This window comes from Penaeus chinensis, chromosome 28 (genome assembly GCF_019202785.1).
Source record: "Penaeus chinensis breed Huanghai No. 1 chromosome 28, ASM1920278v2, whole genome shotgun sequence".
NCBI classification, from domain to species: domain Eukaryota; kingdom Metazoa; phylum Arthropoda; class Malacostraca; order Decapoda; family Penaeidae; genus Penaeus; species Penaeus chinensis.
The window spans coordinates 4,129,010-4,146,999 of NC_061846.1; the positions used below are offsets into that span (position 1 = coordinate 4,129,010).

Genomic DNA, 17,990 nt, shown 5'->3' on the forward strand with positions numbered 1-17,990 from the left:
ATCAAGCGGTACACAGCCGTGGGCCTCGCTACCCTGGGGGGGGGTGCCATCCTGGGGCTCACGGGGGGGTTGGCGGCCCCCCTCATCGGCGCCGGACTCGGGACCATCATCGGGGCGGGTAGGTAGGGGGTGGGGGGGTTGGGGGGAGAGGGAGGGTTGGGGGGAGAGGGTAGAAAGGGGGTTGCGGGTCAGATCACAGTAGTAAGTGTTATTATTGTTGTTGTGGTTGTTATTTTCTGTGTTGCTCATTTGTGTGTGTTTGTGTTTATGCGTGTATGTGTGATTGTGTATGTGTATGCGTGCGTGTGTGTGTTTGTGTGTTTGTATTTGTGTTTATATGTGTGTGTGCGAGTATCATGTCTTCTTATAATACTACCTCTGCTATTTATTCTCCCCCTCCCCCACCCCTGCAGGAGGCGCAGCGGCGTTGTCCTCGACGGCGGGCGTGGCTGTGGTGGGCTCCATGTTCGGCGTGGCTGGAGCTGGACTCACGGGTAGGCCTAGGATCTTCGCTTGGAATTTGTCTTTTTATTAATGCTGTTGGTTTTTCCCGTATTGCTGTTGAGTATTTTTTTTTTTTTTCTTCTTTTGATCGATTTTGTATTTCGCCTCCTTGTCCTGCTTTTTCTTCTTTTTCTTCTTTTCTTCTTCTTTCTTCTTCTTCTTCTTCTTCTTCTTCTTCTTCTACTTCTCTTCTTGTTTCTCTTACTCCTTCTCCTCCCCGTTTCCTCCTTCTTTTCCTTGTCCTGCTCCTACGTCCCACCTCTTTTTCCTTCTCCTTTTCTTCCTGTTCAATCTGTTCTTTTTTTTGGTTCCTTGATTTTTCTTCCTCCTAATATTAATATTGTACAGATTATACATTTCATTAATAATAAAAAAAAATTGTTTATCCCTTTCTGTTTGATGTATATGAAGTGGGAGAGAAAAATACAAAAACACTCGAAAAAAAATGGTATTAATGAAATGACGATATTAGAAGATTAATTATATTAATCCCTCACTCACGTTCTCCTCTCCTGCAAATGTCAACGAGCCTTTAATACGCCCACGCGTCCTTACCCACGCAACTCTGCCCTCGCTCACACCCATGCCCACACACCTCGCCCACACGAAAACCCTTTACTCCAGCCCGTCTATCTCAATCCCATATCCTTTCTATATTTCATACCCTGGCACCCTGTTCATTCATCTATCCTTCAACATCCATCTATCCATCTGTCCATCTACCCACCCACCCACACTCTTTCACCTATACATAATCCTCACCCACCCTTCCACACCCATTCACCCTACCCACCTATCCACGATTCCATCCTTCCTTCCACTCACCCATCCGTTCACCCTTCTACCCTTTCACCTTTCCACCCATCCACCCATTTATCTATCCACCCGTCCACCCTTCCACCCATCCACTCACTTATCCATCCACCCGTCCACCCTTCCACCCACTTATCCATCCACCCGTCCACCCTTCCACCCATCCACCCACTTATCCATCCACCCGTCCACCCTTCCACCCATCCACCCATCCACCCATCCACCCACTTATCCATCCACCCGTCCACCCTTCCACCCATCCACTCACTTATCCATCCACCCGTCCACCCTTCCACCCACTTATCCATCCACCCGTCCACCCTTCCACCCATCCACCCACTTATCCATCCACCCGTCCACCCTTCCACCCATCCACCCATCCACCCACTTATCCATCCACCCATCCACCCACTTATCCATCCACCCTTCCACCCATCCACCCATCCACCCACTTATCCATCCACCCATCCACCCACTTATCCATCCACCCGTCCACCCATCCACCCATCCACCCACTTATCCATCCACCCATCCACCCACTTATCCATCCACCCGTCCACCCTTCCACCCATCCACCCACTTATCCATCCACCCATCCACCCACTTATCCATCCACTTGTCCACCCACCAGGCTTCAAGATGCAGAAGCGGATCGGCGAGGTGGAGGAGTTCGCCTTCGATTACCTCACCGACGGAAGCCACCTGCACATCACCATCGCGATCTCCGGCTGGCTCACCAAGGAAGGCATATCGGAGTTCACTCTGCCGTGGAGGACACTGTATAATTCGAGGGAGCAGGTGAGATTGGGGGGGGGGGGGGAGGATGGGGGGGAGGAGGGAAAGGAGGATGGAAAGGAGGATGGGGGGGAGGAGGGAAAGGAGGGGGGAGGGGGGAGGGGTAGGAAGGAGTGTGTGGGAGGGTGTTTGTTGAGGGAAGGGAAAGGAAGGGTAGAGGAAACGAGAGTTTGAGAGAAAGAGACATAAATGATAAATGAAAATATATATATTTATATATATATATTTTTTTTTTTTTTAAGCAGATGAAAGGAAAGAAATAACCTTTGTGCACGAGAGAAGACATGCCGTTTCAGTGAGGTAGCCATCAGCCTACAATCTCCCTTGCTTGCATTTTAACTTCAGAGCTCAACCAAAAGACGCCTCACTCAGCTTCACGCATCTAACCAAGGACACTAACCCTTGTTTCTGTGATTTCAGTACACACTTCGCTACGAGTCCCAGTACCTGCTGGAGTTGGGCCAGGCCATGGACTACCTCCTCCAGTTCGCTCTTTCCATGGCAGTTCAGGAGACTCTTAAGTACACTATCCTTGCTGGTAAGTTGGGGTTCAGTTGATGAAGAAAAGTGGCGTTCGTGTTTTGCTTCCCTTGAGTTGGGGTTTTGAGAAAGCATGGAGGAACAATTGAGGTTGTTTATGTTTGTTGAAGAGTACTAAATTAGATGATATATGAGTGCGTTATAAAAAGGTCATTAGACAAAGTCAATTATTCTGATTGTATACAGGTTTGAGTCAATAATTGATAATGTTTTTCTTTCAGGTATTATTTCAGCAATCACGTGGCCTGCGTCCCTCCTCACTCTTGCCTCGGTGATCGACAACCCTTGGGGAGTCTGCTGTCGGAGATCAGCGGAAGTGGGGCGTCAGCTGGCAGACGTCCTTGTCCAGAGACAGCATGGCAAACGCCCCGTGACCCTTATAGGTTTCTCTCTCGGGGCGAGGGTCATCTATTATTGTCTTCTGGTGAGATAAATGCTGTTGTAATACATTGTTCAGGATTTTTATGTTTTACCATTATTATTTTTATATAATATGCTTGGTTTGGGATTTTTATTTTGTGTTCTGTGATAAAATGGGTTGAGGTTCTTGATTTTTAGGCATTTGTTATATGGTGTGTTTAAACGTTGGATGTTTTTCAAGGCGTAATCACACACTTTAAGTAAAATGATTATTGATTCCCTTTCTACTACCAGGTACACGTTATTACCCAATTACAACTATTCTGTATAAAGATCATCACTAGTTTTACAGCAGTTAGAGATTATTGCTTATCAACAGGAATTAAGCCGGCGAAAAGGCAGTGCGGGAATCATACAAGACGCCATATTCTTGGGAGCTCCCGTGCCTGGCTACAGTTCTGACTGGAAAGAATTTCGTTAGTATACTATGTTTTTTTTAGCATAATCTCATGGAATAGGAAACAATACTATTATAAAGCTGTAGACAGTATCAGTTACTGAGCATTACCATTTAATAATAATAAAAAACTTATTTGGAAAGTTTGAATTCGTAAAACAAACCACTCTTATAGTTACATCACATCACAAAGAAAAGAAAAAAAAAAAAATACCCTACAGACTTTGAAACACTAACAATCCATCATGGAAGACACTCTACTCGAAGATAAACCCACACAGGCAACATCGTGTCTGGACGAATCATCAACGGCTACTGCCAAGGAGACTGGCTGCTGAGGTTCCTCTATCGTTCCTCGACCGGCACCATGAAGATCGCTGGCCTGATGCCCATCGACTGGCAGGATCGCAGGATGTTCAATTTCGACCTTTCGGATATTGTGACTGGTTGGTGTTTTTTGGTTATTTATTTGTTTTTTTGTTTTTGTTTTTTGGTGTGTGCGTGTGTGTGTGTGTGTGTGTGTGTGTGTGTGTGTGTGTGTGTGTGTGTGTGTGTGTGTGTGTGTGTGTGTGTGTGTGTGTGTGTGTGTGTGTGCACGCGCGCAGGTGTGTGTGTGTGTGTGTGTGTGTGTGTGTGTGTGTGTGTGTGTGTGTGTGTGTGTGTGTGTGTGTGTGTGTGTGTGCACGCGCGCAGGTGTGTGTGTGTGTGTGTGTGTGTGTGTGTGTGTGTGTGTGTGTGTGTTTGTTTGTTTGTTTGTTTCTGTGTTTCTGTGTAGTATTTGTGTTTGTATATATGTAGTTTTGTATGTTTGGATTTGTGTACATGTGTGCTTCTGGTGTTTTTGTTGTTCATGCATTGTAAACTAATATTAGTTTTTTCAGATATTCGTCTCCAAATATCTTGTAACTGTCCATTATTACACAGTATTATTGCGTTGTTATTGTCTCCTTTTTGCTTGTTTTTATCCTAGAAAACTTGAGTGGTTTATAGTCATCATCTTGGTCACCCTCTATATGAATAGCAACCTTTACCTATAATATTGATTTTCCATGGTATCTTCAACCTTTACCTTTCTTAATTCTCTGTTCTTATTTCCTATTGATTTCCAATACCAAAGCCATGTGAATCCATATTCAGAGCGTGCTGATGTCAACAGGTCATATGGATTATGCCAAGAAGATGGATGTGATTCTGCGGTTGTTGGGAATCCGCACACGTGACCCCATGACTGACAATGATCCCAGAGTCAAGAAGAGCGCATCCGATTATCCAGGGTTTATGTCGATGCATGGAAAAACGGTAGGTGATAATATATATTGTGCTTTGTGTTCGATATTTGATGTTTGGATTCCATTCTTTGAAATGCTGAAGATGGCAGTGTTTACTGAATGAAATTTTGATTAAAGTTTATCATTTTGTCTGTTTATAAGTCATGTAGTATGTCTGCCTAAAGTAATCACCTGAATCATCCTTTTTTTAACATGGTTTGTTGGCAGGGGTATTATTCATGCATGCTACATCTTTTATATTAAGATAATATTAAATCAACTCTAAACAATTGGAATATCTTTCTTTTGTCATACAGGAGTCTTCAGGACTTCGTCCCTCAAGTTCTGACAGCAGGTTACTCTGTGGCCGAAATGCTCCCCTTGCAAGGGCCTACTCCTCAGATGACCTCCTTCTCCCCAGGACTGCCTCCTCTCACCTCAGCAAGTCAAGTGCTGAGGACCTCTCTACCCTTAGGACATTCTCCTCCACAGACCTCAGCAGTAGAGACTTCTCCTCGAGCGGTGACATTGGCTCTCCAAAGCCCTTTGTCCGGGAATTACCCAGGGGCAGGACTCTCTCATCAAGCAACCTCCTGCTTGGCAACAGGCTCTCCTCTTCCTCCTCCTCCTCAAGCGATCAGGTTCTTGGGGACGACAAAATGCAGCCGAGGTCTAAAAGCTCTTACTTCACCGACATGTTCTCAAGAAAGCCACCCTCTGCGAGCCCCAAAGAACAAAAACAGACTCTTGCTCAGGATATGTTTAAGCGAAGGACTGTCTCATCTGGCAACCTATTCCCAGTCAAAGGTGGTCTGTCTAATCGAGAATTCCAACGATCAAATTCTCAGGAACAGTCCAAACAATCCCTGTTTCAGATATTTTCAAAAAAACAAGAACGTATTGAGGAAGATAGCCCATGATTCAGTATATATGTACATACCATGTATTTATACTTTCATAACTTTACATTTATTTCAGTTTTTCTTTCATACTTTGTCGTGTTTTAATTTTTATAATTTCCAAAACTTAAATGTTCCTTTTTTCAACAAATATTAGAATATGTGTGTTAGAAATTAAAAAGAATACCAGTCACATAATATCTTCTCATTTTCTTGCATAATATATCTACTGAAAGAATCAAATGTACCATTTTATTACTCTCAAAATGTTTGGCAGGATCGCAGGATGTTCAATTTCGACCTTTCTGATATTGATTCCGGTTGGTAACAATATCAATTAAGAAATTATTATGAGAGGATGGATGTTACTGGCGGCAAAATTGTAATAACATCAGTGATTTTCATTATTCTTGATGAAATATATATATTTTTTAGCTTTTATGTATTACCATTTTAACTTTTTGATGTTTGTGTTTGTGTTATTTTTGTGGTTTTGCTTTTGAAAAAATATTGTTTCAGTTATTGTTGTGGTATCATCTGATTTTAGATTATTTTGTATACTTCAAAAGAGATAATGGTTATTTTGAATGTACATTTTTTTTTTTGTAGATTTTTTTTTCTTATATAAGTTATGCATTATATCTGTATGGTCATTGAAAACAGGAAATAAGAGATTAAAAGAAAATATGAGAAGAGAGATAGAAAGAAGTTGAATGAAACTGATCGAGTATTATTAATAAGACAGTAGTTTTGATTATGGTACGATCAGTTTTAGCATTAGCCCCTTGGTGGTCACAACAGGATGACTTCCCCATAGGTGTTCCAGGTATTAGAAAAGGGAAATTTCCTGAGAAACACCTGAAACAAGTGTATGGGATTGTCTGGCATGTAGCTCAATACACACCAGTCATCTGGAGCGTTGATAATATAGCCATGATTGTTACAAGTTCATTTCCTATGACCCAATACAATAGTTTCAACTACTCACACTTTTTATGATCAACCATGACTGAATCACAGTAGGAAAAAGGGCTTAATTATAGCATGACACAGGATAAGATGCATGTTCCTACTAAAGGACAAACCATGCACAATTTTCAAGCTGTGGAAAGTGAATATGCATAATGTTTGAAGGGAATGGCAAAACTGCCAAATCATGTTTTGTATGAATATCTATTCTCATATACTAGAATTTACATAATAGTTCTCTGGTTGTAACCTGTTTATTATTTTTTTAGGGAAACAAGAGCCCATGTTAATATGAAAAAAGATGGCTTGTACATAAAAAGCAACATCAATTTATTTAGTTACCTAGTGAACAATCATACATATATATGACACAAAATATATGTATCAAAAATGAAAAAAAGGTTTAAAAAAAAAGGATATAATGAATATACTGCTATATTTTTAAGTGCTTCACCTGCTGTTTTACAATGAGAACTCACAGAGTATTGAGCATTTCCTATACTATATCAACAGGATATGTTTGGTATATGAATTCCATATATAACAGCCTTTCAGAACCCCCACAAATGATATTATAGATGCTTAACTAGCTTCTGTAGTTCCTATGCATTATATATATATATATATACATATAAAATAATAAACGTCCACTAGACACTAATGTCGAGGCCTATGCTCACAGCACATTTAAAATTTGTTGATTATTTCCCTCCTTTATTTTATCTCCTTTTCTTTCATTATCGTCCACAATGCTGCTGTCAGGGAACTTGTGATATGTAGCAGTTGCAAAGGCGCTACAACTCCGTGCCAATGGATGTTTTTCCTTAGTGTCATTTAATGTTCGAAGGTTAAGAGGAGAGTTGTTGGTTTTATTCTCTCTCTATTGAAATGTGATACGGGAAGAGTATAGCAAGTTGATGTGTGCTGTTTATGAGTTGCTGTTGCGTATCTTTTGTAAGGTTGTTTTACTTTCTTTGTAACGTGTGGTTTGTTCATTAACTGATATGAATGGAGTTTACAGTCTATGTTTCTTGTAAGTAGCTACTTAGAGAGTGTTTAAAAGAAAGTAATCAAATTTGATTTGTCTTTTTCATAAGAATGACACTGAATTGTGATCTTAAGCACAATAAGCCCTTAGCATTATGCAGGTGTATCAACTTTTATCCTTAACGAAAGATGCAATGTTACGTTCATCTTCTACTTAATTTATAATGTAAAAGATGTACACATATTATATTATTAAATCCATGAAAATATTATTTTTGTGGCTTTGTAATGCACTAGTTAGTAAGAACAATAGTATATGATTTGGGTTGATTTAATTGTCTTTTGATATAATTTCTGCACCAGGTTTTATAATCTGTAAGCCACCATGTTTGTATTTAGCAAAACCCCATTTCATAATATAAAAAAAAGTTGAAATGCATACAACCATCGGGTTTCCAGTCAGGGTTCAAGTGCGAAATACAAACTAATGATGACTTGCAATAAAACCGCCAAGAAGAGCAGGTTGACATGCTGTCTTGTGAGGAATGGGACAGCTAAAGAAGTTGTCCCGTAGTATAAGCCGTACATGTCATTATTCTGCTCTGTACCCACTAGGAAGGAAAGCATGTGTGAAAAGCATACAACTGTACGCATAGTATAGCATCTACATTTCATAGGAGTAGAGAGCTATAGTGTGTGCATCTGTTATCAGTTCAGGATACAGTACCTTGCAGGTGTGTGAGTATATGTTTGTGTGTGACTATTACATATGGTCTTTTTACTTTGCAAATATATGGTATATATCGGGGAACTTCCCCCAGTTCCATGGTGTAAAACTGCTTAAAATTGTTAATCCTTTTAAAAGTTCACAGATTGTTTTCATGTTATATATATTTTAGGCTTCCATTCAAGTGAAAATATGTATATAGGAATAAATGTTACTAAAAATACTGTTATATATGAAGATAAAGAGAACATGTTTTATGAGACTATTATATAGTATAAAAGTTTGTATTCAGATTATTTGCTTTATATATAAAATCTATTTTGCCTATGGATATAGATCTAGCAACTTTTACATTTAAGGGTCATCATAGATACCCTACAAGTCCATGTATACATAACTCCCGCAACATTGTATAATGTAAGATAGAGCATACAGCAGTAGTTAGTGTCGAACACATATCACTGTATATTGAGCACATCATATCAAAACCTCAGACTCTCTGCTACCTGTACCTTAAGAAACATGAAAGTCATTGTGGAAAGCAAAGGAGTGTCTTTTGAGTTGACCAAACCAAAGTGGCTTGACAACTGGCAACAAAAATGACGATTAAGGGAATATCTATATATGTTATCTTAAGTGTATAATGAAGATTTGCAGAATTAATAACAAAGGAGCACAGGTATTGAGGGTTACTGTGTAGCATAATAGACCTAATAGAAAAAGCCTTGTTCTTCACAATGTTTCTTGGTGTGATGTTATTGGGCTGCACCGAGTGTTGTATATGTGTCATGCACATACTGTAGATAAGATCTGCACTATTATCATGTAAATGTACAAAAAATAGAAAAAAAGTTGCTTAAAGTTGCTTCATGTGAATATTTAGTTTTCTATTTGATGGCATCATCAGGAATTGTTTTTCATAATCCTTTCACTAGATAAATCTTGCATTCAGTAAGTGGTATTGAAAAATGACATTTATTTTTTTCTCTCTCTGCTTGAGTTTGCTATAGCATTACCAAGTCAGAGCATGCTATGATACGAACTGAAACTAAAGTAGTTTGTTTTTTGCCATAGAAGCCATAGTTTTACCTTTTCCATTTTATAATAATTTGGTTAGCAAAGCCAAGAAAATACTAAGGATCTTTTTGAATCAACATTCATATCACTTAGAGCCTTAAACTTGTCTTGAAATGCTTTTTCTTAAGAGAAACTGTAATTATAAACTGTATTTTAATATTTGCTTCTTTTTAAGGGACTTCCATATCATGCTATATTTTAAATTTTCACAGTTTTTTAAATACTTAACTTTTTTATTCTCAGTGCGACTGTTAGAAGAGTCATTACTGGGTATGTTTTATTCTCTCAAATATGAAATATTTGTCAGAGATGTAATTTGATTTATGCACATAATATCCATTGTTTTTCAATTAGTGTAATCCCAGAGATATTTTATTTGAGAGCAGATTAACACTGCGTAATCCATTGAAATTATCAGGAAAGTTGTGATAACCAGCATTTAAAAAACAAAATACCGTTACTTCAGATTTATCCCTAAAGTGCACCTTTTTTTTCTTTTTTTTTTTGATCAAAGATTGTGAATGTGTATATTTGTATTGTTTGATGAAAAAAAATAAACAATTATGGTCAGCAGACACACACTGATAAAACCAGAAGAGAGATTTTTATAGGAAATCAATATAATTAGGCTGGAAATGCTATATATTTTATTATTGGCAGTTTAGCTACATTGTACTCTTTTATTTAATTTTTGAGTTCAATAAAATATACCTAAATATGATGTTTTCCTATCCAACCTGTATGACTTGAGCTAAACTTGAGCTGAAAATTCTGATATTCATTTAGATAAAAATATTGTTGTTATTAATCTATCTAAATCAGGGGTTCTCGACCCTGGGTACATGAAACCTTCTGGTTCACAGGAAGGTTTAATAAGGATCTCAAATGGCTGACGAAAAAGTGCTTTTTACATGTGTATCCTGAGAGAGACAGAGACAGAGTGAGTGCGTGTGAGAAAAAGTGAGTGAGTGCTCATGTGTGTCAAAACTGGAATGTAAAAAAATACTGAAGTGCCAGACCATTATATGAACCCAGTAATACTGCACCTAATAGATGCTGCAAAAACCAAAGATATAACATAAAAGTAACACTGTAAAACATTACCAAAAACGAGTAGCTTCTGCGTGATAAAGTCATCATTATTTAAATCATCTAAATCATCTGACACTATCCACTGCAGTGCAATTTATACACTAAATTAATTTAGAGCAATCCCATCTTACAATCAGTGTCGGGATAAGGGGGTACAGATAGATGGTGTTTTTACTCCTGGGGTCCTTAGTGGGAAAAAAGGATTGAGAACCCTAATAAAAAACAAAGCATTATCGTGGATGAAAGTGTGACAGCTTTGAGGAGTCATTGCCAAGACTTATTGCGTCATTAAATGCATCAAGAGATAGATTGATGGATAGGCAGACAGATATAAATCATAAAAAAACGCGCACATGCATACACAAACATGAACACACACATACACACATATATATACACGTGTATGTGTGTGTGTGTGTGTGTGTGTACGTGTACGTGTACGTGTACGTGTGTGTGTGTGTGTGTGTGTGTGTGTGTGTGTGTGTGTGTGTGTGTGTGTGTGTGTGTGTGTGTGTGTGTGTGTGTGTGTGTGTGTGTGTGTGTGATGTGTGCATGTGATGTGTGCATGTGATGTGTGCATGTGATGTGTGTGCATTCATACACATGCACACCGCCCTCACGAGCACCTGAGCACATGCACGAATTTGCTCAAGTAGGGCTATTCTTACCCAGATACGATAGTGGTGCTCGACTGCTGCCTCTTAGTTCAGTCCGTGTATGGTCAAAGGCTATGGGAATCCACCCTATACAAAACAGACCACTGCCTTATGGCATCTATAAAATGAAAAAGGCTTCGGGAGTCAACCCTAAGGAAAAATCGGACCAGGAATCCCTGAGGCAGTTCGTTGTCGCTTTGCGAGCTCGTTCTGGCAACTCCTGCGACGCGGCTGGTGCCAAATCGTATCGGTCTTTGAAGTTCCTTGGGATCCGTCAACTGCGTGGGGAGACGGAGCCTGCTGCATGGGCGACAGCTTGCTCCTCATATTCTTTCGCCCAGACATTGACTCTACCTATACGGGAGTGGGTAGAGAAAATAATGCCGTAGTCGAATTGGACTGATGGTGGCCTTCGATATATATATATATATATATATATATATATATATATATATATATATATGTATATATATATTCACATACATGTACAGTGATTACCTAAACAACTGCTCTCCTGGGGGAAGGATCATTAGTCAGCCACTCCAGTGTAAAGACCCAGTCAACTACATAATGTTAACATGGCGCCAAGTAATTCGTCAAACACACAAGATGATGGCACGAAAATTATATATATATATATATATATATATATATATATATATATCTGTATGTATGTGTGTGTGTGTGTGTGTGTGTGTGTGTGTGTGTGTGTGTGTGTGTGTGTGTGTGTGTGTGTGTGTGTGTGCATATACAGATGTATAAAGACATAAGACAAAATAAATTAATAAATTGAAATGGCATTAAACTCTTTAAGATTATCTTTATTAATGGTTTATCTCTTTTCATTTCGATATAAACTTGAGTGTATTGGTAGACAGGGAATTCCATCTTAAAGCTTTGACATGCAAGTGTCAAAATATGATAACAACAAAACTTAAACGAAACTGAAATGTTCAAGAAAGATTGCTGGTCGGATAAGAATAAACATTTCGTTTTACCAGTTATTATTTTTATTTTACATTTCCTGTGGGTATTCTGGCAACTCTTGTATCTGTTGCTACAATTAATTACATGGAGGAGTGAAATATACAGTGAAAAGAACAAGGAAACACTAACGAGCAGAAATAAAACACAAAGAAATAGATATCTTACAAGGCAAGTGAAAACAAGGGCAACTAGACCATTGGACACGCTAAACCATTGACTTGAAACTCCCATGATAGCAATTACATTCCAAAGATGGCTCTGGTGTGCTGCCCCTGCTGGAAAGCTTAAGAACAACCATGCTCATGAGTTGCTGTTCGGTAGCCCAGGTGATTTTCATGCATGTTTTCACGGATCGGTTGTAATTATTAAAATCTTAATGTTTCCACGGAATGGTTGTAGTTATTAAAATCTTAATTGGTAAAAAGAAAGGACTCTTTTATGATACTGTTTAATAGATTAGTCTATTTAGTTTATTTTTCTGCATATTTTGTTTTTTGATGTCCGGTTAATTTACAAGAAAAATATTATGGTGAAATTCAGACAAAGACTATTATGACAAATATCATTTGGAAAAATCCCAGGTAGGATCTGAACCCAAAAAAAGAATTGCCTGCGCCTAGGTTTAAAGAGCCCAGTCAATTAATATAAACGAAATAAGTATTACGAAATCAATATATCTATCTATATGTAAATATATATGTATACATGTATAAACATAGCCTTACCATATGCCTCGCATATGGTAAGAGAGAGAGAGAAAGAAAGAGAGAGAGAGAGAGAGAGAGAGAGAGAGAGAGAGAGAGAGAGAGAGAGAGAGAGAGAGAGAGAGAGAGAGAGAGAGAGAGAGAGAGGGAGAGAGAGAGAGAGAGAGAGAGAGAGAGAGAGAGAGAGATCTTTCAGAACTCCAAAAACTCCATGCTAATTTGTAAGAATGATTGATATTGTCCATTTAATCACTGATTACCTAATTTACTTATTATCATTATTGTTTTTTAATTATTACAGTGCATAGCACATGGCTAACAGAAAAAAAGGTAAATAGGTTACTTATCCCCCAACATCTGTTCCTTTTAGATTTCCTTGTCCTTAATGTTCAGATCCTGTTAGATAAACTATCTTTAAAACACTGTCGCACCCATTGGTTTGTTTTCATCGGTTTTACACTCGACCTCTCTTTCTCTCCAGATTTAATGCTTGTTAATAACTTCAGTGATGTAATTATGGAACTGATATATTATTTATCATTCAAATGAATATCAAATTGTTATACAGAAGATAAAAATTACTACTAATACACACACACACACACACACACGCAAAAAGAAAGAAAGAGAGTGGACAAATGAGCTAAATGAAAGGTTACCTCAAAATACATTAGTTTATCCTAAACACTTTAATAGAAAATGAATTTCATCCCACTAGCAGACCCGTTTTCTATGACAGCTTGAATAGGTTTATTCTTTAAATTTATCTTGAGTTATATATATATATATATATATATATATATATATATATATATATATATATATATATATATATATATAGCCTGAAGTTTATTCAGATCATTAAAGTCAAAGGATTTAGTCTGATTTAAAAGCAAATGCATTGAGTAACTATAAGACAAGAAAAAAAGTATTCTGGATTTTTTAACCACACAATTTGTTATTATTTGATATTATAAAACCGATATTTCTTAATGGTTCTATTGATAAGCAGGCATTAGATCCAATGTCAGCGGGCTTATTTGCTGTCCCCTTCAGATTTTAGTGAGTTTTGTTACATACAGATGGCTCCACGTGTGCTCAGCCGGCAAGGAGTCTATCAGTAGGCCCGAGTGACCGATCCTGATTTCCCCATTCCTTGAATTGGCGGGAAAATTCTACTGAGATTGACATTGTTATTATTCTTATTGATGTTATGATTATTAAATTGTAATTAAAATATTAATAACATCAAAGACAATAAAATAATAGAAGTGAATTTTTCAAAAAATGAAGGAAAAGGGGTAAACAGATGAGATAGGTAAGACTTATAGCTGACTTCTTGATGACTAAGTACTTGTAGAGCCATCTATGTATAAAGACAATATATAAAACTTTTATTACATGGCTTTGTGGTCTTTCCAACCGCGATCATTGGGTTAAGAAATAAGTTGACGAAACATGATTTTATTACACAATTTTTATTCTGTTTAAGTCATACACATATCATCACGCATATGATGGAGCGTATTGGGCAGGCAAATATACAGACAACTTGTAAATAAATTAAAAAAAAGTATTTAGATTTTATTCAGCACGTGTAGTTATCATAATCATATCAAAACTTCTAGAACATAGAAAAGCCTTGTTTTCCCAGTTTTATTGTACAGTTATTAATTTGGCGTTCGCATAAAAAAATACAAAGATATAAAATAGTTTACCTGTATGTTCTAGTATACAAAGAAAACAAGCATTTCATGGTATTGAAAGAAAACGTAGATATTAAAGGGATGACTTTTTCATACACATAAATACCTACCTACCTACATGCAAACAAACATACATACATGCACACACACACACACACACACGCACACACACACATACACACACACACACACACACACACACACACACACGCGCGCGCGCGCACACACACGCGCGCGCGCGCACACACACACACACACGTGTGTGTGTGTGTGTGTGTGTGTGTGTGCATATATTTTCTGGTGAAGAAAATGTTTTCCAATAGGTTTCGTCGTGTTTCGAACGAATCTAGCACTCATTTCCTTTGCAAACGAAGCACAGCTACGATATCGGTCCCGATAGCTGGGGAAGGAATGATGCATATCGGGGAATTGGGGGGAGGAAATTTTGAGAATATGGGTAATACACGGGAGAGTACAATATATCCACTCGCTTTCGGGTTATATAAGGGTTTTCGCCCCCTTAAGCCATCACCCTCCGCCTAGTCTACAAAATTTTCACCTCGTATGTTCCTCCGGGAGGATAGAGCCCAGGCAAGCAACTTATACTAACGCGTTTTCGGGTGATATAGGGGGCTTCACCTTATACGTTTACCTTCACCTTATATGTTCTTACTTTAAGCATTAATTCAGGCTTTTTGTCACTAGGATAGTCGGGATCTTAGAGGTCGTTGTTGGCGGGAATCGTGATCGCTCTCCGCCGCTCCTATAGGACAGTTTCGCGGACGAAGAACTGGTGATGGACTGCCGTGTCTTTTCTGTAGTGACACGCTGTTTTTGTCTTACAGTTCGGGCACAGTGCTTCCTTCCGTGATTTCGCAGGTATAATGAAGTCGCGTCGATGAATAACGCTGGGGGCGTAAGGTAGCTGCGTTTCCTGGATTTTACACCTTCTTCATTGCCATTTTTATCAATTTGCGAAAAAATTGTTATAGAAAATAAAGATATTCATAGAATGACGTGTTTTATGTATATGTGCATACTTTATATATATGTGTATACATATGTATAGATATATATGTAGGTATATGTGCATATATAAAAACACACATTTGAATATATATATATATAGATAGATAGATAGATAGATAGATAGATATAGATACGTAGAAATGAACCGTATTCATGTTGACAAATGTAGAAAAGGTATGAATGAGAATGATTTTCTTCACAATACAAGAGATGTATTTGGCCGGTTTCGATTATATCTTCGTCAGAAATACATGCACCAAAGGAATTACAGAGTACATATATATCAGACATGAGCTGACGAACCACCTGACGATTGTGACCTCCCACTCGTTGTTCGTATAATTGCTGCCGCGACCTTGGATAGTTTGAATCTGCCCGATGCTGCGTTGATGTTATTCTCCGTCGCGATGTAAGCAGCTTCCATAATTTTTCTTTTCTGCCTATTCAGTCATCCATGGACTATTTTCGCTTCTTTCCAATTGGGTAGATGTCCAGCTTCATCTATATGTACCACCATGGCGTTAATAATAATATCAATAATATGGTGACGGATGTCAGTGTGTATATATGTATATATATTTATTTTTTTCAATATATTTATGTATATATATACATATACATATATATATATTTATATACACATATATATATACACATATATGCGTGTGCGTGTGTGTGTGTATACACACACACACACACACACACACACACACACACACACACACACACACACACACATATATATATATATATATATATATATATATATGATATACATATGTATATATATGTATATTTATATATATAAATGTATATATATACGCAGATATATATATATATATATATATATATAAATATGTATGTATATATTCATACATAAATACATATATATATATGTGTGTGTGTGTGTCGTCCACCAGTGCCCATCTTTTTCAACACATATTTCAGTCTCGGAGGAGCCGCTTCTCTGGCGGCACCTTCGGAGCGCTTCCAAGTCCTGCAGGGACTCAGCGCCCACAGTTGGATCCTTCTCTCCGCTGCTATGCAAGTCAAAGTAAGGAACAAACATGAACTCGACACGTTACGTTTTCATTCCGTTTATATTCTGCTGACCGCGCTGCTGGGTTTGCTTTAGTACACCGATTTAATCATGAGAATCTGTAAAAAGGTAAAACGTTAGTCCGTTATTGCTTAATTGAAGGCCTTTGGTTCGAGGTACACACAGTCCGGGAAATTCCACTAAAAGTAAGAACTATTGCAAGTATATGGAAAGTATTGCGGCTGAATGAAGCGGTCGCGAGAAATTCTTGGTTTGGGATTTTGGGATTCACAGCTTTGTTTCGATCTGGCCAAATGGGCTACTCTCTCGCGTGTTGTGTGTTATTTTGTTAGTAAATATGAATTTAGAAGTAATATTTAAGAAAATGATATAAAATAATGATAATACTTAAATATACAAACACCTATGAAATCAGCATTAGAAGTCATTTACCTGTAGTGAAAATGTCAGAGCATTCGGACAAAGATTTGACAGCAGACGGCGCGTGATTGTGGGAATACGACGAAGATTGTTTCTTATATTTGTTTTGAGTTTTATACATCCAAGAAAGTCAATTTAATCAGCCCGAGAGTCAAGAAAAATGTCCGACAAATGAAAAAAAAAAAAATCGTCAGGGCGTCGAGACGACGTCCTCTCTTTGAATCATTGGAGTCAAAGCTGGGTCTCCCCCGCCTCCTCCCCCTCGTCCTCCACTACCAAAACCATTCCTCCTTCTCTTCTTCTTCCTCTTCTTCCACTACCTCCCCTCCTCCTCCTCCTCCTCCTCCTATATATATATATATCTAGCGAAGAAAAGTCCTATACTCCTGACATCCTCGCTGGCACATGGGCAACACACTCTCTGTTCTTAAAAACGGAAGAACGAAAGGCAATTCTTGGATGACGCAGAACAGGGCTTCTCACACAACGAGACCGGACCTGTTTCTGAATTCCTTAAAATCGAAGCTCAAGTTATTTTATCTACCTACTTAACTTTTTATCTATCTATCCAAACTGTTTAGATTATCTTTATCATGTCTTTGCTTTTTTTTTTTTTTTTTTTTTTTTTTTTACGAGTAGCGATTTCATCTCTAGCTGTTGACGAGATGGGCAACTTCTGTTAGTCTGTGCTATAATTCATTACTATTAAAGGGCTTTTAGGTTGTAACTATCGACTACTGCTGCAGTCGACAGCTACATTATTTTATTAGTTTATTTAAGCATTCCATATATTGGGAATTGTAATAATATGCATACGTAATTAGACAGTCCTGGATACATTACACTTGGCGAACAAGGCCATGAAATGTAGTAACAAAAAAGAGTCTTTAATATGTGTGTGTGTGTGTGTGTGTGTGTGTGTGTGTGTGTGTGTGTGTGT

The 17,990-nt window shown here is 38.0% G+C and overlaps 1 protein-coding gene across 1 annotated transcript in view; it reads left to right on the plus strand.

Moving 5' to 3' along the window:
* The window catches only part of LOC125039857 (transmembrane and coiled-coil domain-containing protein 4-like), a 55,091-nt gene extending 44,979 nt beyond the window's left edge, over window positions 1-10,112 (plus strand). Inside the window, exons 4-12 of the mRNA XM_047634166.1 lie at window positions 1-118; window positions 414-494; window positions 1,949-2,115; window positions 2,533-2,650; window positions 2,874-3,076; window positions 3,392-3,488; window positions 3,751-3,915; window positions 4,626-4,768; window positions 5,055-10,112. The exon at window positions 1-118 is cut by the window's left edge and continues 43 nt beyond it. Of these exons, the coding sequence (XP_047490122.1) occupies window positions 1-118; window positions 414-494; window positions 1,949-2,115; window positions 2,533-2,650; window positions 2,874-3,076; window positions 3,392-3,488; window positions 3,751-3,915; window positions 4,626-4,768; window positions 5,055-5,657 (1,695 nt within the window). The 3' untranslated portion in view covers window positions 5,658-10,112. The remainder of the gene's footprint in view (window positions 119-413; window positions 495-1,948; window positions 2,116-2,532; window positions 2,651-2,873; window positions 3,077-3,391; window positions 3,489-3,750; window positions 3,916-4,625; window positions 4,769-5,054) is intronic.
* The last annotated feature ends 7,878 nt before the right edge of the window (window positions 10,113-17,990 follow it).